The sequence below is a fragment of the Marmota monax genome, unplaced genomic scaffold (assembly GCF_021218885.2).
Source record: "Marmota monax isolate L192 unplaced genomic scaffold, Marmota_monax_Labrador192_F-V1.1 WCK01_AAM20220418_F8-fsc00112, whole genome shotgun sequence".
NCBI classification, from domain to species: domain Eukaryota; kingdom Metazoa; phylum Chordata; class Mammalia; order Rodentia; family Sciuridae; genus Marmota; species Marmota monax.
In genome coordinates this window covers 6,027,663-6,050,934 of record NW_026692073.1, presented here as the reverse complement: position 1 = coordinate 6,050,934, position 23,272 = coordinate 6,027,663, and the positions used below count along the sequence as shown (strand labels likewise).

The 23,272-nt window shown below is 34.1% G+C and overlaps 1 protein-coding gene across 2 annotated transcripts in view; it reads right to left on the bottom strand.

Moving 5' to 3' along the window:
• Positions 1–290: 290 nt before the first annotated feature.
• The window catches only part of Cfap299 (cilia and flagella associated protein 299), a 644,193-nt gene continuing 621,211 nt past the window's right edge, over positions 291–23,272 (bottom strand). The window contains exons 5-6 of one of the 2 annotated variants that reach the window (XM_058584388.1): positions 18,213–18,342; positions 291–2,267 (exon numbers count right to left, since the gene is read on the bottom strand). In XM_058584388.1, the coding sequence (XP_058440371.1) occupies positions 2,172–2,267; positions 18,213–18,342 (226 nt within the window). In that variant the 3' untranslated portion in view covers positions 291–2,171. The remainder of the gene's footprint in view (positions 2,268–18,212; positions 18,343–23,272) is intronic. The other variant, XM_058584387.1, reaches the window with a different exon arrangement.

The window sequence follows — 23,272 nt, the reverse complement described above, 5'->3', positions numbered from 1 at the left end:
AAATTTATAAACCAGAAATCTAGTCAAATCTATAAATAAATACATCATGCTTAAAATAAAAGGAATTAGGGTTCTGAATTTCTAAATTTAATAATTAAAATATTTATTTTATTATAAACAATCTCAGGCTTAGAAGTTGCAATTATAACACAAAGACCTTTTTTCCTTGAGTTGTTTATAAATAATCAGCTGATACGATACCCTTTGACTCTTAGATGCTTTGGAATAATTCCTCTAATCAGCAACATTCTGTTTTATAATTACAACATAATCACCAAAATCATACAGTAAACATTTTTGCTTTACTACCATCTAATCTTCAGAAACCATTTGATTTTTACCAGTTGTCCCCAAATGCCCTTTGCAGGATATGGATTCAACTTGGAATTATGTGCTATAATTGGTTGTCATGTGTCTATTCTTTGGTCTGGATGGTCTCTCAGTCTTTCAATTTCATCATTTTGACACTTTTAAAGATTACAGACCAGTTATTTTGTATAATGTCCCTGGATTTGGGTTTGTCTGATTTCATTTGATTACATTCAGAGCCTTATGCAACTTTGCTGTCTTTCTCCTTTGCATGAGAGAAGCCTTGCTAGTCCAACTTAAGATGTGATATTTGACTAATATTGATTCAGTCATAAATCTTATTTGGTAGGGCACAGATTCAGTTTGCCTCATTACTGACAATATTCTTCATCACTTCCTGTAAGTGGTATTTGCTAGCCATTTCTCTTGGTCCCTTTAGAATCAATAAGTGTTTGTGGAGAGGTAAATATCCACTTCCTCATCATTGTTCTATTTATTCATGTGTATGCATCAGTATGGGTTCTGGATTCCTATTTGATTCTTGCTGTTATTGTTGCTTTGATGCCCACTATCCTTGATTTGGCCAGTGGGAGCTCCTCCGAACTGGGTTCTGTGTCCTTTTAATAAATCTTCCTTATTTGATGAGTACTTCTTTGCTTTCTGGAAAAGTCTGTTCCAGACTCTTGAATTTTCTCTTCCATGAACCTGAAATCAGTTGTTTTCCCAAGGATTCTGCTTATTTTTAATGGAAAATGCTTCTGAGAAACTAAGACACTGATCCTGGGGTGTTGCTGCTGCTGGGCTCTCTCAGTGGGCATGATAGCATGCAGGTGAGGTGTGCACATGCACACACACAATCCATTGTATATATTGAAAATTATGAGATCAAACACATGCAATTGCAATTTAAGCTGTACTCCACTCACCCTGCTTGGGATCTGACATCTTGTGCCATTCTACAGCTTCCCACATGGATACACCCTTCTCACCTCATTTGAATGGACACTGTCTGGGACTCTCCCATTGCCACACACCAAAGAGACTCCCACTTTATTTAGCCCCATCTAATTGCCTCAGGAATAAGTTGTTTAGAAATGAAAGGGAACTGAGTGGGAAGAAGATCCAAATATTAATTTTAAATAAAAAGTGGCCTCTGCATAGTATCTTTTCTTCACGAAAGCTATGTGAAAGGCACATTAGGAAAACATGTTCATTTCCATTGTGATGCAGTCATTTTTCTAAAATCCTCTGGTTTCCTTTAGATTTCATCTCCTCAGCTTCATTGTCCTGAGATTCGTGTTGTCCAGGCACATAAACATATTAAACACTTTCATTCATTTTATGATCATGTCACAAAATATTTCAGATTTTATTTGCTCATTCAGCACTTGCATTAGTGCAGCATTTCCTAGACCGGTCCTCCTACTTGAAATCCCTTATCACTAGCCATTGATTTGGGGAGACAGCACTGCCAGCAGTGCCACACGACATCATTTTGGTCTACTAGATTTGGCAATAATGGGACCTGGAACATTTTTGTTTTGGAAAATTTGAGCTACACAATATGTCACCAATTAATGTATCTTTGAAGTGGCAACAAGATTTTCTTTCATGAACTGTTGCAATTCGCCTCAGTGTTCAAGGGGGAAAAAAAGAAAGAAAAGGAAAAACCCCAAATCACATCAAGAGGCTATCTGTACAATACAAAGACAGGCAAGATGACAGTTTTCTAATTTCTATATTAACTTTTATTATTCTAAGGATCAGGACCAAGAATCATTTATCTGATTCTAATTTGCTTCTGATTACAGGATCAATTTAAATTTACCAAACAATGAGGAAACCACCTAAGAAGTTGGTGCTTAAGTCTTCCTCCTGGAAATGTGGTCGAAAATGATCGCTTGTATGTAGAGATCTGTCTGGATGGGGATTCTAGTGGAGTTGTCACCTGGTTGAGCCTAAAATACACAACAAATTACACTGTTAGTTCAATCAATAAAATAAGTGGTATTAAGTGAATTGTCTGTTTGCTTCAATATTGCAGAAGACAGAACTAAAAAGGCTGTTTCCATGGAGACAGTTCCATGTTTCCTCCCCTGACTCTTTCTCAAGAGCAGTGATGATTCCTATTAGGAGCTTTGTGGCCCAGGGTTGTGACATTACCAAGAATACCTGGATCAGAGCAGTGTCTCAGGCTCACAATGGCCTAGATTCTGTTGAACCCTGTGAGTTATTAACTCTGTAGAAATTCTAGTGATGGGTTTTACAAATATATGATTTCAGGACCATAATTCAAAAACAATGCTATCTTAAACTCCATTTTATCAAATAAAAATCTCTCAAATGTGGAATGGTAGACCTGTCCACAGTGAGTTTCATGAAGAACTGCTTTCTTATCTTAAAAGCCATTTATCTGCTTCTCTCCCCCATTCAAATTGTAATCTACAAAAAAAAAGTTTGGTCTCTTTATCTTTATTTGGCATTGTCAATCATATTTACAATATAATTAGCTCCTAAGGAGCTCCTATGGAAATAACTATTTGGTGATGTGGTATTGATAAAGAGAAGAGAGAAGTGTAGGTGAAACTAATTCTTACAGAGGGAAAAAAATTCTCTAAAAGAGTTGCATGATATGATAATTGGAAAAATACAAGCCATTGAGCCTTTTGTGAATTTAATAATGAAAATATCATGCTACTTGTTGTCTCTTCTATTTTAGAAATAAATGGTAGGAAACTTAGAACTGGAGCTAGAGAGAAACCTTGGTATTGTTTTTCCCACATAATTTTTAATTTCTTATACCAGTTGAAAAATTATATTTTGGAAATTTTGAGCTACACAGTGTGTAACTCAAAACAATTAAACAATCATGAAAACTATAGTCATTAAAATGGGTACAACAAAAAGAATGAGTTTCTTGACTCACTCACCCAATCTAATGCTATTCATTGGACCAAATGTATTGCCATGTGGCACTGCTGACAGTGCTGTCTCCCCAAATCAATGGATAGTGACAAGGGATTTCAAGTAGGAGGATGGGCATAGGAAATGCTGCACTAATGCAAGTGCTGAATGAGCAAATAAAATCTGAAATATTTTGTGAAATGATCATAAAATGAATGTAAGTGTTTAATATGTTTATGTGCCTGGACAACATGAATCCCTTGACAATGAACCTGAGGAGATGATTCATTTCTTGTGTTAATTTATAAGTTTTTAAAAAATTATCATGTCATTATTTCAATACAAGAGATTTCCTCATACTTCTTCAATCTTGAATTTTCAATCTTTATTACAGTTCTTGCACTTGTACAAAACTGATAATAGTAAAAACAATATTATATTCTTGTCTAAGATGCAAATTAATTGTGCCCAGTGAAATGCAATTAACTATTGCCCTTTATAAGGACCTGTTTTGAAACTATTTTACTTCAATTTTCCTTATACCTTATATGTACATGTTTTCTACTCTTTGAATATTCTCCTTTGAACTGGTTGTAATATCTTCTGGTTCCTTCTATGATTAATTAAATGAATTTTTTAATATGTTCATGTTATATCTGTAGAAGAGTTACAATTATGCTGTTTTTAGAAAAGTCTCTTGTAATTGGAGTGTCTCCTGCTGATGCCTAGTGGGTTCCTCTGATAGCTAAGTATTCCTGTGGTAGGGTAACGAGGTACCTCACTGGCCTCTTCTACCATGGCATGTCTTTTCTGAACCTCCAGAGGTAAATTTTAAGTAGCAATAGAATGTAAACTTTGCTGATCCTCTATTTCTTTCTATTTTTTTTCCTGATATTTTTTGTGTTTTGATTTTGTCTTTTAAACTTTTACAATTGATAAATTATTCCCCCACTAGTAACAGCAGTGATTCTGAATTTGGTTTTATGGTCTAATTTTTGTAATTTCTGTAAATGGATAATAGAGATTTATTCTCTGTTGGAAGACAGAAAATAAATAATCTAGTTTTTTAGTATTTTATTTTCATTATTTGTATACTTATATATTTTAAACATAAGTTAAAAATGCTGTGCCTATTGAAAAAATGTATAACTCTTTGACATATGGACTGGTGATTCTGTGTGTTTGTTTTTGACCTGTGGATAATTCTGAGACCTGATGTTATTAGCTGTTTTTGTGTCTCTGTATGTAAAATATTGTAATTTAGGAAGACCTTTATCTTTTGTAGTGTGAATGCACAATATTTTCCAATCTCTGGAGTATAATAAATTTGGTTAAAAAGTTTCTCATAGAAACCCTTTTGTGATTGCCATATAAGAAAGTTCTGATATAAATAATTTATTTTATAAAGCAAATACCCATAAAATTCTTAGGAAATGAGGAAATTAAAATTATAATATTTTAAATGTGCAATACTTAAAAGTTATTCTTAAAGAAACTCAGAATTTTTAAAATTTAAGTTCAATTTTTAATTCAAGTCCAAGGTAGTAATTTTGTATTAATAAAAAAAGCTGCCTTCGCTGGTTCATCATTGTTGGGTATAACATAAAATGAGCAACATTTTATTCCACTAGGTTTTATTTTTCTTAAAATTATGCAGGTATGCTCATCATGTCAACTTTACTCACATATAAAATTAAAGATTATGAGAAATGTAAATTTGTATTCAACTAAATCAAATCATTATTCTGACCATTTTATTTTGACTATAATTATGTTTTACCTTTTTAAGTATGTCAGTTTGAATATCCTTCCCAATATCTTTATGTAACATAAAACATTAAACTGATATTACATTGAATTATATAATGAAAACTTATTTGATATTTAGATAATTTCTAACTAAGACTACTGGAAATTTGATACCTATTAGGTATGATTTTGAGTTTATATATATTTTTTCACATGATATGAAAAGTGCTTGTCTTTGGGTTCTGTTAATGAAAATGTCATTTTGTCTATTTAAAAAAGTTATGTGTGTGGATATAGAAAGTTGCAATATAAACTTTGCTAGTCTGCTAAAATGTGTGTGGAAAAATAGTTCTAAATTCTCTACCTCCAGCTTTCTCTGTGAAATGGAAGTTACTTTGGTTAAAAGTCACTATTAGTATGAATAATTGAGGCCATGCTAGGAATAATAGGAATAGATTCATAATATGTGTGTTTTACATCTCAAAGACAATACAGATTCGCCTTATAGTGGCTGTTGCAAAGTAGTGTATAATAGTGGAATGCTAATATACTTTGGTATATAATAGTGGAAGAAGGGATAAGGAGAAAGACAGAAAGAGAAAATGGTTTTTTCCTACCATCTCAGAACCCCTGTAAAATCTTGGGACTTATTGTGGACCCCAAGAAACTTTAAGGTATGTGGGTGACAACTATCAATATACCATATTGATTGAGAAATTTAAGAATATTTACTGACTTATTTGATCATAGAGATGCTGAATTCATTGAACTGTTAACAGAATATCATGTTAAGTATTAATGTAATTTTTTTGTGTGCAGTTATGGTGTCAGTAAGAATTTCTGTGATATGAAAAGGTGAAATGAAGGACAAATTTTGGAAGGACATTTTACTTGACTTGGTGTATAATACTGGAGTCTGAGAAGAAGCTGTTAAGTACTAAAATTTTAGTAAAGTTGGTTCAATTTTATGCCTGGGGTCCTAGGTTCAATTCCCAGGGCTACACACCACAAACAAAATGTTGGCCCAATCTGATGAGCTTGCTTTCTTGGCTTACTGATTTCTTTTCTTTGCCTATTAAAGAAAAGACTTTAAAAAAACTCTCTATGTTATCTATCTAAACAGCAAAGATTTGGTCTTACAAGAATAATTTTTTTTTGTGCTTTGCAGTTGAATTTTTTTATATCCTTGATTATTTAAGAGAAAGAAAAATCATAAAAAAACCAATGAACAAAGATTTCTTAATTATAAAGAGCTCAGGCTCTTTACAAACATATTAACTTCTATGTTTATTTTTAAAATATTTTATTGCTTAAAATGTTTAAATAGCCAGGCACAGGGATGCAAGCCTGTAGTCCCAGAAACTCAGGAAGCTGAGGCAAGATAGGAAGATCATGTTTGAGGTGAGTCTAGACAACTTAGATCCTCAACAACCTAGCAAGAGCCAATCTCAGAATAAAAAATATAAAGCACTGGCAATGTAGCTCAGTTGTAGAGTATCCCTGGGTCAATACCTAGAACAAAACACACACAAAAAGAGTTTAAATATTTAATACAGTATTTCCCTGGCACCCTCGTCTTATATTATTCAAGTTTCCAAATACATTCAGACAAGTTTTTTTTTTTTTTTTTTTAACCTTCTGATTTCCGCAGTTCCATAATTGGGTCCTAACTATAAAAGAAATTAAACTTTCAGGATGTCTTTTATACTTAAAAGTTCTCAGAGGCCCCTGGTGAAAAAAAGTCACAAAGAATGAGTCTTTCACTTTTGAAAAGAGGTGCTGAAAATACTTAGATTTATTTGTAGAATTCCTCAGGAAGTGGTTTAAAAAAATTTAAAAAAGAGATGCTGAACTTAACCTACGTAAATCTGTACAGATATAATGCTATTGATATAAATATGTTAGAAGTTTTGTAAGCTTTATGGAAAATCCTTGGAGTTTTGTCATTTCTCTTAGTATCTTATATGATTTTGCTCTCAGGGAAATCATTGCAACTCTTAGGAATAACTCTATCAGGTTTTTCTGTTTATTATAGTTCTAGAGGTGCTTTGTCTGATATTAGATAATAATAGTGCAATGTTATTAGTTATGACTTCAGCTGCTTTAAACATACAGATGTTGAGTTTTTTTCTTTTGACTTTCCAAATTTCTTGGTATTCTTGGCATTAATAATTATGGCTCAGGATTATTATAAGTCACATTTCAAGATTTTCTCTTCAATTAAAATTATTTTAATTAAATTAATTTTGAATCAGATATGTAATTCATAGATTTCTTCTAAAATAGATTTAATAATTTTCCTTAGAGATGTTTGGTCCGATTTTTCTCTGTAGTGGCTTTATTATCTTTGTTTTGTATACCACGGAAAGAACTAAACTTCCTTGCGTGCTGCATTATTGTTATGAACCTCCACCTGACAGTCCACATTTAAAATTGTCAGCAGTAATTCAACCACAGTCATTTTCAGTCCCCATCATCTACAGATAGAAATATTTTACTCTGATGCTTCTCTAAAGTCTCTCATAGGTTATAGGACAGAACTTCTGTCTTTGATAAGGAGATACAGCCTTAGAATTTTGTGGAAAAGGACTCTACCAGATATTTTAAATATTGACACCTCAATACTGAACTCAGAATTGTTAGACAGCTTACAGACTGCTTCATGGATGAGTCAAGATTGCCAGGAACATTTTCAGGTCAAAGAAAAGAGTGGTATATGGTGACTATCACAGGATTCAGAGCAGCAGAAATTCATTGTAGTAATTGTAGTATGACTGAATGAACTGATGAGAAAAATCTTGTGGTTATTTGCCTAGAATAACATTGATGTTATTTTCCTGTTCTGTTTTTGGATATATAAGAACAACTTTTCTCAATACTACAACCCATAGAAATCTAATATATTCTACTTAAAATATATATATATATCTTTATTTTACTCATTTATATGCGGTGCTGAGAATCAAACCCAGTGTTTCATACATGCTAGGCAAGTGTTCTACCACTGAGCTACAATCCCAGTCCTGGATTCTACTTTTATAAACTAAAAGGAACCATTTAAAAATGGTTCCCATTTATTCTCATATATTATTCTCATTTATCCCTCTAGGAGACAGAAATGCTTAGTAAGTCTCCTTACCCTCAATGGCCATTTAGTAATTTGCATAAATTCAGTAAGAAGCTATTATCCTTTTTACCAGAATGTAATTGTACATGCTTAGAATACTTAATATTATGGGGCTGGGGATGTAGCTCAATGGTAGAACACTTGCCTAGCATGCACAAGGACCTGGGTTCGATCTCTACCACCATTAACACAAAATAACAACAATAATATTTTAAAAGCCCACTAAGAACTTATAAGATAAGTGGTCAGAAGGAAGTAACAATTACAGAATAAAAATACAATATGCTCACATTCATAAGAAAGAAATGTTCATTTCCAATAACAATAAAAAATGCAAATAAAATGACTCCAAATAAATTTGGACTGCAAAATTAATAGTTTTAAAAGGATGTAAAATAAATAGAGCATGAAGAATAGGGAGTCTTAAACAGTTCGGGGATAACTGTAAGTTGATATGGTCTAATTATAACACAATTTGACAGCATCTTTCTAAAGCTTTAAAGTATACATTATTTTTTATATTTTTCTTTTAATTTATTTTTGTTGTAGTTGGACACAATACTTTTATTTTATATATTTATTTTTTATGTGGTGCTTAGGATTGAACTTGGGGCCTCGCATGTGCTAGGTGAGTGCTCTACAGCTGAGCCACAACCGCAGCCCCCCAAAGTATACAACTAAACAATTTCCATGCTATAATTCTGTCTTAAGGAGGGTTGAGCAGAAATTTGGTTGTAGAGACTTGTTAGTTAAACTTGGTTGTAGAGGATCGCTTGTTAGTTGATGGAAAACAGAAACCAATCTTAATGTTCATAAATAGGACATTCTTATGTAAAATTATGACTAACGCATAGAACCGAATGTTACCTATACTGTTTGACAATTTGCTGTTTTTCACTTAATAATGTATCTTGAACATCTATCTATTCCCAGTAGTACATCAATGACAGTAATTAGAGCTTTGATGTTTTCAACTACTACATCCTAAGATAGGAATTTGAAGATACAGAAAAGAAGAAGATATACTGAATCTCAAAGATAGAGCTCAGAAACCACTGAAATGTAAAAATATCTATGAAAGGCTGCAACTCCTGAGTGAACTAGCCCACACCCTTGGTCCGTGCCCTTGATCCTTACCTGCAAGGAGCAGCACCTTCTAAATATTAACACCCCACACCAATGGGTTTCTGTTTCTCCTTCTAAAGGCAGCCCACATTCTCCATTGAATGTGCCTCTGCTTTCCTTAACAGAAATATGTCCATGTCTCTGACTGGCACATACTGAAATTCCTCTCTGTCATATACCAAGAACCCTAGCCGTCTGTGTTGAGTTTCCCCTTCCCTCTGGGAACTCCTTCAACCCTTCCTCTGAGACATTTCTTCCCCTATTACAATACTATAAAATTTCCTTTTGTGGATGTATCATAATTTAGTTAACCACTGCCTAGTCATGGACATATATTTTAGTTTTTAACTTTTGCAGTGAAAAATTATTATCTTTCTAGAACTTCCATGTTTATAATGTAATGCACCATCAGGAGGCAACATTCATCCATTAAGCACTTACTCAGTAGTAGCAGGCATTTACACATGCTCACTTAATCATAATAGATTTTTTTTTTACAGATAAGAAAACTGAGGTAGAGAAGTGCACAACAGGGTTAAATAATTTTCTCCAATTACAGAGCTGAAAAAAAGCATCTGAAACTCTAATTTGTTTTAAATTTTGCCCTCTCTAAAGATTTTTCCCTGCCTGAGCCATAGTGGCATCCCTGAACCCCTTCCAAGATGTCCTGGAGTTCTTCCAGCCCTTTCAGCTACTCCCAGGTATTGGAGGGAGTGGGACTGATTAAGGGACTTAGGCAGGTTTGAGTATCCTAAAATATTAGTCTATTACTCTGTATTCAGGCATATCTGCTTGTGTGTATGTGTGTTTCAGATAAATCTATGGAACTTGTCAGGTTTAAAGTAAATTTTTTTGTTTCCAAAAGGTTAAGAACCTATCCTTTGGAGCAATCTCATGTACTTGAGAGGTAGTTTTTTGAGCTACCAAGTGGAGGCTGCCAATTCTTTGTTAGTTTCATTTGTTATTAGCCAGCAATGACTGCTTATATGTTGTCAAAATAAGGTTTTTCTTCCTCACTAATGGCCTCAAACACGCTTCATGCTGTTGTATTACAGATTCTAATAAACTTCAACATCTCTAATCTTGCTTTGGGGTTTTAATGCTTGGAAATTGTAAGCATTTCCCAGGGAGAATGGTTGAGAAGGAGTCATGGGAGGTGACTACTTGTTCAGTCCCAGAATTCATGCTCTCTTTTTGAATTAGAAATATCCTTAACTGAGGCCTTGCACCTGCAAGAACTGTGCGTGGCTCATGTGTTTTCTGGTGTCTGCTTCTTTCTGGTGTCAGGCTTTGTGATCATGGAGGAAACATTTACTTTGTGTGTACTCCATCATTTTATCTACCAGGAAGCTGACTTTCCACTCTTTCCCACATTCCTTTGCTGTTGGTAATACATTTTGTGAAAAAGTTAGCAAGAACTGGGGCTAAATTCTTCTCCAAACCCCTCCCTCCTCATTTCTCTGGGTCACATTTTTCCTCCTACTTATGGCATTGTGTTTGATTAGGCTATCTTTATAATCAGAAGCTGAAACAGTAATTTTTCTTTGTCATGTATACCATATGGGATATGTATGACTCACAATAAGGGTTATCATTGATACTCTCTTACTACTAAACATTACAATACAGGTAAAAATTCAAAATTATATATTTAATTTTTTTTTCTGCAGCTCACTTTTCTTATGCTATACTTCATATATAAGTTCATACACTGGACTCTTAACAGCAATGTGCTTATCTCCAGGGGTTGTTCCATAAATACTGTGTATAAAATTAAAATCAGTTTTCCAGGTCAAGAGGAAGACATGGCATTTAAATTTTAGGAGTTTTAATTCATAAAAGCCAAGCTCTATTATATAATTTTTAATGTATTCCTTAAGGTCATTGATTTTAGCAGTAGTTAGTTGAGTAAATACTTAATTTATATGTGGTGGACTTTCAGTTCAGATATACCAGGTGATTGCCCAGAGGAAAAAATGTTTAAAAGCTACTTAGTATGTGGGTGTTTTAGGGCTATAATCAAGCAAACATTTAGTAATTTGGGCAGCAAAACCAGAAAGTTGGCAAAACTTCAGTTTTACTTAATAACTGTGACTGTGCCACAGTTAAAAAGCAACTTTTACAGGAGGCCTCCAAGGAAAATCCAAGAGCCAAAAAAGTAGTGTTGGTGATTTAGTAAGTGTCCCCTGCCCCACTGGCCCTGCGTCTTCAGTTCAGTTTTGCACTGGAGTTTTAGGAGGCATTCCCAAAGATGTTGCAGAAACCATAGCCTTGCTGAAACTAGGTTATTTAGAGTGTTCTTTTTCTTTTTAGTGTTCAAAAGGAACTCTACATGTACCCTGCAGAAAAACTCCCCCCCAACTATAAAACTGAGGACTTTCACTGGGGGTGGAGCTACAAGAAATTAAACTTGAACCATCTATTTAATAGGCTTCCATTTTGAGAACAGCAATTTCAAAGCTGTCACAGGTTGAGATTTTAAGGTCTGGGTGGTAAGGGAAATGAAGACTAGTCAATGAGCTCAGAGACAGGCAGAATGAAGAAGGTCATTAACACCCTTCCTTCTAATAGCAGCAAGTGCTTGGGTGGGAATTGTTGGAGAGGAAGGAACAAAGAAGAGAGGAGGTGTAAGAAGGTGTTATTGAAATCTTCCTCCCAAATAAAGGAAAAAATAAAAAGGAAAACCAAACAGTTCTTTTATGGGTTGAATTTATTTTCAATTGGTTTACTTAAATAGTCTTCTGCTCATAGAAAAATAAAGTGAAATTTGGCATATTTGTTTTTAGTATCTGCACAATATACAATAACATGTACACATTTATTTTAAAAATAATAAAATAATTGCTATTCTCATTCATTCATACACCTAACGCATTGCCTGGACATCCAGGGTCAGTATTTCAAGGTTCAGCAAAGAACCCTGAGGTTTAATTCACCTACCAAAGAGAAAACAAGGCACCAGAGTCAATTATTTTGGTCTGTTCTATCTAAAAATAGCTTTAGTTTTACATATGTTTCTAGTGCCTGGTTTCTTAAAATACATTAATCTCAAATTTTCCATGATTATTTTTGACCCTACTATTTACTTCCTTAGCAAATATTTAATATTCAATATATTAATTGCTCAGATGTTTATTGAACACCCTACCAAGTACCAGTATGGTGTTAGCATTGGCAATTCAATGGTAAAACCAGAAAGAATCCCTGCCCTACTTGGCACAGTTAATGCTTTAAAAGTTTTTATCCCTATATAGTTTCATTTGAGCCTTTGGACAATTGTACTTCACAAAATTATTTTTGAGGAGGCAGTGATAGTAAGAAGGGGTACCACTGCCTAGCTCCTCTTCCCCTAAATTGATTCAAAGACATCTAGTGCAGTGGTATTCCTGTAGACATTGTCCAGAAGTCTTTGGTATATAGTCTGTACTTTCTAGTTCTTTGTGCAGTCCCAGGAAAGTGCAATTTAAATGAATTAAATTTAAAATGGTTGAAGTAAAACTCATTTTAAAGGAATGAAGATTGATTCCTTTACATGCATACAGTGAGGTGAAGCAATAGCTAATAAAATGTTACTGTGTAAAGCAGTTGAATATCAAATTCAGCTAATCTTTAGGATCACCTGGGGAGATTTAAAAATATAGATTCCTGTGCTTCACCATGGATGGGTTCAGTTTTGACTTTCCAGGGGTGGTGGAGCCTGGATTCTCCTGAGTGGCCAAGATGAGTTGAAGGGAGGACAAGGAAAAGCTTTACTGACTCGACAGGAGTTGCTCCTGATCAAGCAAGCCATGGTGAGCCAGAGGTTGATGAAGAGCCCTTGTCATGACAGCTTGTGTTGTAAAGTAGCTCTTTGTTATGGATGAGTGCTTGTGAACAATTTTCAAAAGGAGGAGTTTGGGCTCCGCTGGACAGTAAGGGGCACTGATACATAAAGAAAACAGAAATACATCTTACTAAATCAGCACATAATTTGTATTGCACATGGTTTCCAAGCTTCCTGACACTCAAAATGCATCCAGAAAGGTTTATTCTATAAAAGTGTTTTTCATTTCACCAATATTCTCCATTTAACAGAAACTGCACATCTCTGAGATCGTTAAACATGTTTTTTGGGTTGGTTTGCTTGTTATCAACCATTTTTCAAACAACCATATTCCAGATGTGCTCTAGTACATCTTTCTTTTTCTGGGGTGAAGTGAGATCTTGTCCAGATGCATATATATTCTCTAAGTTTTGTCTTTACCTATCAGGTAGTTAGAATACTGGAAGCATCAAATTAAAATCTGCTAATTATATCAGGATCCCTACCTAATTCTTATTCTCCTTGCACTTCACCTGAATTATTGTTATTGTGCTCACCTTCTTCAGTTTTTCCTCCTTATTCTGAACTATTCTACACCCTTTAACCACCTTAAAATATGCCTTTCATCCTGCTGTTTCCCTGTACAAGAGCTTTGGCCCTTTCGTATCTACTCTATTCCAAGAACCCTATCATGCTGGACTCAAGGCTTTTCATGACTTCTCCACACTTAATTCCCACTTCACTCCTCCAAGACAATGCAGCAGCCAAATTGAACTATTTTCTTTTTCTGTTTTACTCTCAAGAACCTTGGCTAATAGATTTCATTTCTGGTACTGACTGCCTCTTTCTATGTATGGATTCCTGATCATCCTTTGTTCCCAGTCAAATTACCTCCTCCATCATTACCTAACATATTTCCCAATGCTACTCCTCACCATTCCTCTTCACTAGCTCCTGCTCCAGATCAAAAGTCATCCCTCTTCCACTGAATTCCCAAACTATTCCTCTTTTTTTAACAACTTATCACTTTCTACAGTATACTGCTGTATGTTTATATATGCCTATTTCCCTAAAACAAAACAAAAACACAGAACCAGACCTAAAAGCAGTTAAAGCGCTAGAGTTGAAATTTTGCTTGTCTTTGCCTCCCCGCATGGTGTCTCATAATATTTAACTTTAAGCTCTATTGTTATATTCTACTAATAATTACCTATGTGACCTTGAGCAGGTCACTTGAACTGTCTGAGTCTGTTCATACATAAATGAATGTTTAAATTTAATACTTTCATTGAGACAATTTAAATTACAAATTCTCAGGACCACACAGGAAGACATGAAAGCATAGACCAAAATAAAGATTTCTCTATAACCTCTACAAAACCTCTTTCCAATGATAATTTCTGGCAATTTTTTTTCTTAATTATTTGGATCTATTTAGAATGGGATGTTCACATACATTTTTGGTCTCACTGCTAGTGAAATACTAGTAATGTATCAACTTTTGATTGGTGTGGCATTATTGTTATTAACAATATTATTTGCTTTGGGAGAGAATCATTCATTCAATGAATAGTTTTAAATACTTATTAACCAAGTATTTTTCCAAGTTTTATGGGCTCTCATGGCCCTTTTCCATTTTAGTGAGTGGAAGTGGGAAGGGAAGAAAAGCTGATGTAATTAAGAAAGATTTTTGTTTCCTATTTTAACTCTTGTACAGAATCTCTCTTTCTCTTGCCTTATTAGTAGAACATGCCAGTTTAAGAGCACCTATGTCATGATCAGACTCAGACTCTCCCATGATTAATATTTCCTTAAAGTAAAAGAGAAATGCTATTTTTTCCATTAGTCCAGATACTAGAAGGGGGTGAGTGTGAAGTGCTCCCACTCAGTCCCTCTAAAGATAATACACTGGAAACATTTTGGTGGGTGTGAATCACTCAGACAAGCATTCTTCACTCAAAAATAGAAACTTGTCTTATTTGTTCCAGATGTTCTACAGCTGCAGGGAAGTTAAAACCAGTGGTCCTGTTTTTCAATGCAACCAAACTCTTATTGCATTTGGAATTTCTTAACCAATGAACTCATATTACTTGTTCTAAGACCTGCAGAATTTTCTTTTTTCCATGTTACCATTCACAAACAACTGTTTCATGGGAACTATACTTCAGAATTAGGGAGTCTGCGTCTGCGTTGTACAAAGGAAACACATCCTGTTTACCATTATTTCCACCTTTCATTTATCTTGACCTCTTTAATTTTAAACATAAAATCTTCAAAGGGAACACTTGAAGAAAAAGAAAAGGAGGGTTGGGTTGTATTGTTCTCATAATATTTTACAGTACTCCAACAGTTGGAGTTATAAGAAGATGTTTGTTTTAGGAAGAATTTTTGGCAAAATTATTTTTAAAAATGAGTATAGAAATGTGATTCTTCACACTTGCAGTTATTAAAAAATAGACATTTGAGATTATTTCTTTTTCCAATAGGTCCATAAAAAATGTATCGGATGCATAAAATTCAAAAAAAAACAATCAGAGATCTTTGAAGAGGGTAAATAAGAACTTATGTGAGAAAAGCACATGCTAATTTTATATTAGTCCACAAAAGTTAAAATCTAGAAATGTTAGTTTACTTATATTTGAGAACAGAGTGCCAGATTTCTGAAAGTTATTGTCTTCTTATGGAGAAGGTAACCTTAAGTTGCAGTTCATAGACAATTTGTAGCAAAATCACAATAATTTCATGTTAAAGTATGTACTTCAGGGCTCATTTGAGACTAAATCTTTGAAAATTGAGCCTGGTACATTAGAAGGACTCCAGAAACCAGAAAAGCCAAAAACCAAACCAATGAAAGAAACAAACAAATAAATGAATCCTTATCTTCCAGTTGTGAACATTTTTTAAAAACCCATGAATGTGAAGTGAACTTAACAAGGCCATGCAAACAATTAATAGTAGTAAGTTAAGGCCTAAAAATATGTTTTCTAATGCTGAGACTAGAATTTCTTTCCAGAAAGGCTGTCTTTAATTTTTATTTTCAAAAATAACAAAATTAAAGTAAAATTTAAAAACTATCATGAATACAATTTTAAAAAAATATCCAAATAGCCTCAGGTGTCTGACCGAATAATTGTTTACTCTTGTTACTCATTAACAAAAACCTTGTTTTTTCTCTAAGATTTAGAAAAATTTTCCTTCAAATTCAACTTACTTTCTTCCAGAAAAAAGAGGAAATGTTACATTTTAGGCATTGTTAACATAATCTTTGAGACGTCATGATTATTTTGAAAGCGATCATTTTAATTAAATTACTTGAATCATACTCAAGTAATAGTTTGTATTTAGTAATGGTTCCCCACAGTTCACAAAAATTACTATTCAGGACATACATGCTTCACATATGCCATTAGTTAAAACTGAGCCTAAAGTAGAGTAAGTATGATGTCATTCAAAACTGATTCAAAGCTGTTTCACACACCTTAATGAGGCAACTAATAATTTTAAACTTCTTATTGTATTTAGTTTAGCTTTAAAAAGGAAACTAATTTGTGAATGCTATTTATTAAGTTTTCTGTACTTGCCCCAACTGATCACAGATTTAAACCTATAAGCAAAGAGGTACTACTAGAGAGAAGGTGTATTGATAAACTTTTTTGGTATTCATTGATTCATAATAAATGTGATCAGGGAGATTTCCTGATTTAGGACTTTATTTTACCAATGAGTAAACCTGAGACTGAAAATGATCTGTGTTCTTTCAAAGGAGATAGCATTGGGTCGGCAGCTGCTAGTTGTCCATCCAAACCTCTTCCCTTCCCGTTCCAGAACTCCTGCTTTTTAGCTGGCTGCATGACTACCTGAAGAAAGGTTATACTTCCCAATCATGCATATCACTGGACATGGCCATATGGCTAAGCTCATGCAATGGAACATGAAAATGTTTGTGTGGTAGCTTTTGGGGAAAGCTTAAAAGGCAGGAAGGGCATGTCTTTTGCATCTTCTTGCCTTGCCCTGTGTGTTCCTTTTGGAATGTGGTTGTTTTGGCTGGAAATCTATTTGGCTTCTGAGAATGAAGGCCACCCTGATCCAGATGATCTTGGATCTGCCATCCCAACCTTGGATGCTACTATCTAGATTCCCATATGAGAGAGAAGGAAGCTTCTATCATGTTTAAATGGCTATCTTGGGATTTATGATACTTGCAGCTGAATCTGCAGCAGTAATCTGTTGAATTGCAGACAATAACCTATTTCTTGGTATAGAATTTCATTCACTCTTTGGACTCAATTATTGAGCACATTTTATGTGCCAGGAATTGTACTAAGAGGATATGAAACAAAGATTTTTATTATTATTTTTTTAAAATTTGAATCTCTAAAAGCTTTGGAAAAAGATTTGAGAACCCAAATCCCCCTTTCCTTTGGCCCATCTTTGCCTCTATCCTGTGTATATCACAAAATTCTTATTTTCTTCACTTTAAAAGGAATATTTTCCTGTCTGGATTTTAGACTGATCTTGTCATTTGAAAGTGAATAGTATATTTTTCAAAAGTTAAGAAAACCCCCAAACACATAAACAAACCAAGCACATAATGATTCAACTTTTCATCCCTAGACATACGACAGGTCATGATACAAAGTTCCGATAGAATTGCAGTCTTTGAAAGTATGTAAAATGTAAATATATTTCCCTAAATAAATTCAAAATATCTTGGGTCATATATTAAAATAATAATAAGTCAACACTTAGAAATATACTAATGGCATATTTATATTCAGTATTAGTTACATATACTGAGAGATATTAGAATGTCGGGTACAATTGTGAAGTGAGAGTCCCTCTTCCCTAAATAACTCACCTCCCCACTAAGAGCAAAAAATGACCAGTCATCTCCAGATTAAACAGATACAATGACCATTGGCTCCCTAATCTAATCCTGCTGCAAGACATGAACTGTTCCTACTCTTAAGGTCTAGGTAGATTCCTCACAAATTCTTTCTTATTAATTTCTGATAATTTATTAAGCTTTGGAGGTTTTCTTTAAAAAAAATTAAAAGAGAATAAGCTCTATGTTTCAAAGGAGATTTTGTTTATGATCTAAAAATACTCCAGGGTGTCAAATATGTAATAGATTTTTTAATTATAATAAAAATACAATAAAATCTGAAGAGATATATAAATGTAAATCAGAATTACCTTTGGGTCCACGTTGAGAATTTTTCTATCTCTTTTATATTTGAAAAGTAAGCCTTCTGGATTGTCAGCAATCACTTGATAATTGGGAGTGGAGTTACAAACAGCAGTGTGACTGTCCCAGTTGTAAAAACTACAAAAATAAACATTTATTAGGAGTTAAGATGTGTAATACATTAACAAGTGTATTTCAGAGAATATTTTGGATAATTTGGTGTCAAGATAAAGGAATAGGGACAGTATGTACAACCATGTAGAACACATCTGAGATTCAAATTCTTACAGAAGAGATTAGATATATTTATAATGATTTTGCATGATTTCCTGGTTTGGACACTAAGATCTAGGACCTATTCCAGTATTAAATTCTCAGGAAGTCAAAAAGAAAATTGATGCAATTTAAGGTTATTTATTCCATTGTAGACTTGTCAGGGTAGAAAGAATCTGTTTGCTGGAAGGAAAAGCAGGCTAAGTCACTTCTTTTCATTTGAAATCATTTCAAATGAATTTCTTCCTTCAGACTTTCTTTTTCAATATGTTTCCCAGGGAGCAGGAGAACTATATATGTTTGAGTGGTTATCATAGGGAAGACATGATGTGATGTATTGTAACACAACAGCCCTGTGAAATTGCTCATTTCACAGACAAGGTAAGGAGATGAAGCCAGGTCAACTAGCAAGGTTAAGGTCTCGCAACTTATATATCATGTGGATAATATTTCAATCCAAATCTGAAATCTCAGTGTTTCAAAGCATACATGTGCTCTTTCAATTATTCAACATTTCTGTGTAGCATTTTTCCTTTATAAAAAAAATCTTCTATGGAAACTTCCTATTTTTCCACATGTTGTTTTGTACTTACTTGTCAAAACTGAATACAATGCTGTCATTTGAATTAGTAGAATCATCAATGTACTTTTAAAAAATATCTTATTCTTAGTAACATTTCTTTTTTATATTCTTTAAATATATTATTAAATGATTTTAAGTATTTTTACACGTAAAATGTTAAAAAATGATGAAATTTTAACATTTAGAATTAGATGAACATTAAAAAGTAAGAAATATATACCTCTGGGATCTTTTTTAGAAAGTAATTGTTACATTATTACATATTTCCTTCTATTATGCATCAGTTTTTTTCTATATCTCATAAATGTATTTTTTATGTCAAGTGATTTTTCTATATACATTATGGATCAAAACAATTACTTTTCTCTTATGCTAAATACCATGAATTAATAATGATAATGTTGAACTATATTACAGAATGAACTCATGAGCTTAAAAAACAAATAGCAGCTGTCTCTGCAGAAACTAAAGTAATGGAGAGGCAAATTTATCAGGAGGATGCTGCCATAGAGAATTCCAGACTTCAGTGTGGAACCATGGAATCTCAAAACAAGTCCTTATATACCAACAATGTGAAGCTTAAGTTTGATATCAAAATCTCCCAAGAAAATTTTCAGGAGCACATGATAAAATATAAGATTTATTATGCAAAAATAAAAGCACATAAAGATATTTTGGGGGAGATAGAAAGCCAATGGTCATTTATGATTGAACTCTGTGAAAAACAAGATCTAGTTAAAAAACTAAAGACAATGAAAGAGGAACTTATGCAAGATCTCCAAAATCTAGGAGGGAACCAAATGACACAAGTACATGTTTGAACTGTTACTTATCAAAACTAGTTGTTATCTAACTCATGTACTTATTGAAGTACTTGAAAATTGTGAAAATAGTTTCTGAAGGTTAATAGAGAGCATTTTACTAACTTAATAATAAATGTATTATTTAATATATTCTTTTTTTTAATTGTTATTGTTGGTTGTTCAAAACATTACATAGTTCTTGATATATCATATTTCACACTTTGATTCAAGTGGGTTATGAACTCCCATTTTTACCCCATATACAGATTGCAGAATCACATCAGTTACACATCCATTGATTTACATATTGCCATACTAGTGTCCGTTGTATTCTGCTGCCTTTCCTATCCTCTACTATCCCCCCTCCCCTCCCCTCCCCTCCCCTCATCTCTCTCTAGCCCCTCTACTGTCATTCATTTCTCCCCCTTGTATTATTTTTCCCTTTCCCCTCACTTCCTCTTGTATGTAATTTTGTATAACCCTGAGGGTCTCCTTCCATTTCCATGCAATTTCCCTTCTCTATCCCTTTCCCTCCCACCTCTCATCCCTGTTTAATGTTAATCTTCTTCTCATGCTCTTCATCCCTACTCTGTTCTTAGTTACTCTCCTTATATTAAAGAAGACATTTGGCATTTGTTTTTTAGGGATTGGCTAGCTTCACTTAGCATAATCTGCTCTAATGCCATCCATTTCCCTGCAAATTCTATGATTTTGTCATTTTTTAATGCAGAGTAATACTTCATTGTGTATAAATGCCACATTTTTTTTTTATCCATTTGTCTATTGAAGGGCATCTAGGTTGGTTCCACAGTCTTGCTATTGTGAATTGTGCTGCTATGAACATCGATGTAGCATCCCTGTAGCATGCTCTTTTTAGGTCTTTAGGGAATAGACCGAGAAGGGGAATAGCTGGGTCAAATGGTGGTTCCATTCCCAGCTTTCCAAGAAATCTCCATACTGCTTTCCAAATTGGCTGCACCAATTTGCAATCCCACCAGCAATGTACAAGTGTACCCTTTTCCCCACATCCTCGCCAGCACTTGTTGTTTGACTTCATAATGGCTGCCAATCTTACTGGAGTGAGATGGTAACTTAGGGTGGTTTTGATTTGCATTTCTCTGACTGCTAGAGATGGTGAGCATTTTTTCATGTACTTGTTGATTGATTGTATGTCCTCCTCTGAGAAGTGTCTGTTCAGGTCCTTGGCCCATTTGTTGATTGGGTTGTTTGTTCTCTTATTGTCTAATTTTTTGAGTTCTTTGTATACTCTGGATATCAGGGCTCTATCTGAAGTGTGAGGAGTAAAGATTTGTTCCCAGGGTGTAGGCTCCCTATTTACCTCTCTTATTGTTTCTTTTGCTGAGAAAAAACGTTTTAGTTTGAGTAAGTCCCATTTGGTGATTCTAGTTATTAACTCTTGTGCTACGGGTGTCCTATTGAGGAATTTGGAGCCCGACCCCACAGTATGTAGATCATAGCCAACTTTTTCTTCTATCAGACGGCGTGTCTCTGATTTGATATCAAGCTCTTTGATCCATTTTGAGTTAACTTTTGTGCATGGCGAGAGAAAGGGATTCAGTTTCATTTTGTCGCATATGGATTTCCAGTTTTCCCAGCACCATTTGTTGAAGATGCTATCCTTCCTCCATTGCATGCTTTTAGCCCCTTTATCAAATATAAGATAGTTGTAGTTTTGTGGATTGGTTTCTGTGTCCTCTATTCTGTACCATTGGTCCACCTGCCTGTTTTGGTACCAGTACCATGCTGTTTTTGTTAATATTCCTCTGTAGTATAGTTTGAAGTCTGGTATCGCTATACCGCCTGATTCACACTTCCTGCTTAGCATTGTTTTTGCTATTCTGTGTCTTTTATTTTTCCATATGAATTTCATGATTGCTTTCTCTATTTATACAAGAAATGCCGTTGGGATTTTGATTGGCATTGCATTAAACCTATAGAGAACTTTTGGTAATATCGCCATTTTGATGATGTTAGTTCTGCCTATCCATGAACAGGGTATATTTTTCCATCTTCTAAGATCTTCTTCTATTTCTCTCTTTAGGGTTCTGTAGTTTTCATTGTATAAGTCTTTCACCTCTTTTATTAGGTTGATTCCCAAGTATTTTTATTTTTTTGAGGATATTGTGAATGGAGTGGTTGTACTCATTTCCATTTCAGAGGATTTGTCGCTGATATACAGGAATGCCTTTGATTTATGCGTGTTGATTTTATATCCTGCCACTTTGCTGAATTCATTTATTAGCTCTAATAGTTTCTTTGTAGACCCTTTTGGGTCTGCTAGGTATAGAATCATGTCACATGCAAATAGTGATAATTTAAGTTCTTCTTTTCCTATTTTTATGCCTTTAATTTCTTTCGTCTGTCTAATTGCTCTGGCCAGTGTTTCGAGAACTATGTTGAACAGAAGTGGAGAGAAAGGGCATCCCTGTCTTGTTCCAGATTGTAGAGGGAATGCCTTCAGTTTTTCTCCATTCAGAATGATGCTAGCCTGAGGCTTAGCATAGATTGCTTTTACAATATTGAGGTATGTTCCTGTTATCCCTAGTTTTTCTAGAGTTTTGAACATAAAGGGATGCCGTACTTTGTCGAATGCTTTTTCCGCATCTATCGAGATGATCATATGGTTCTTATTTTTAAGTCTATTGATGTGGTGAATAACATTTATTGATTTCCGTATATTGAACCAGCCTTGCATCCCAGGGATGAATCCTACTTGATCATGGTGCACAATTTTTTGGATAAGTTTTTGTATCCGATTCGCCAGAATTTTATTGAGGATTTTTGCATCTAGGTTCATTAGAGATATTGGTCTGTAGTTTTCTTTCTTTGAAGTGTCTTTGTCTGGTTTAGGTATCAGGGTGATGTTGGCCTCATAGAATGAATTTGGAAGTTCTGCCTCTTTTTCTATTTCCTGAAGTAGCTTGAAAAGTATTGGTATTAGTTCTTCTTTAAAGGTTTTGTAAAACTGTGCTCTATACCCATCCGGTCCTGGGCTTTTCTTAGTTGGTAGTCTTTTTATGGTTTCTTCTATTTCCTCAATTGATATTGGTCTGTTTAGGTTGTCTATATCCTCCTGACTCAATCTGGGCAGATCATATGACTTAAGAAATTTATCTATGCCTTCACTATCTTCTAATTTATTGGAGTATAAGGATTCAAAATAGTTTTTGATTATCTTCTGTATTTCTGAAGTGTCTGTTGTGATATTGCCTTTTTCATCCCGTATGCTAGTAATTTGAGTTCTCTCTCTTCTTCTCTTCACTAGCATGGCTAAGGGTCTGTCGATTTTGTTTATTTTTTCAAAGAACCAACTTTTAGTTTTGTCAATTTTGTCAATTGTTTCTTTTGTTTCGATTTCATTAATTTCAGCTCTGATTTTAATTATTTC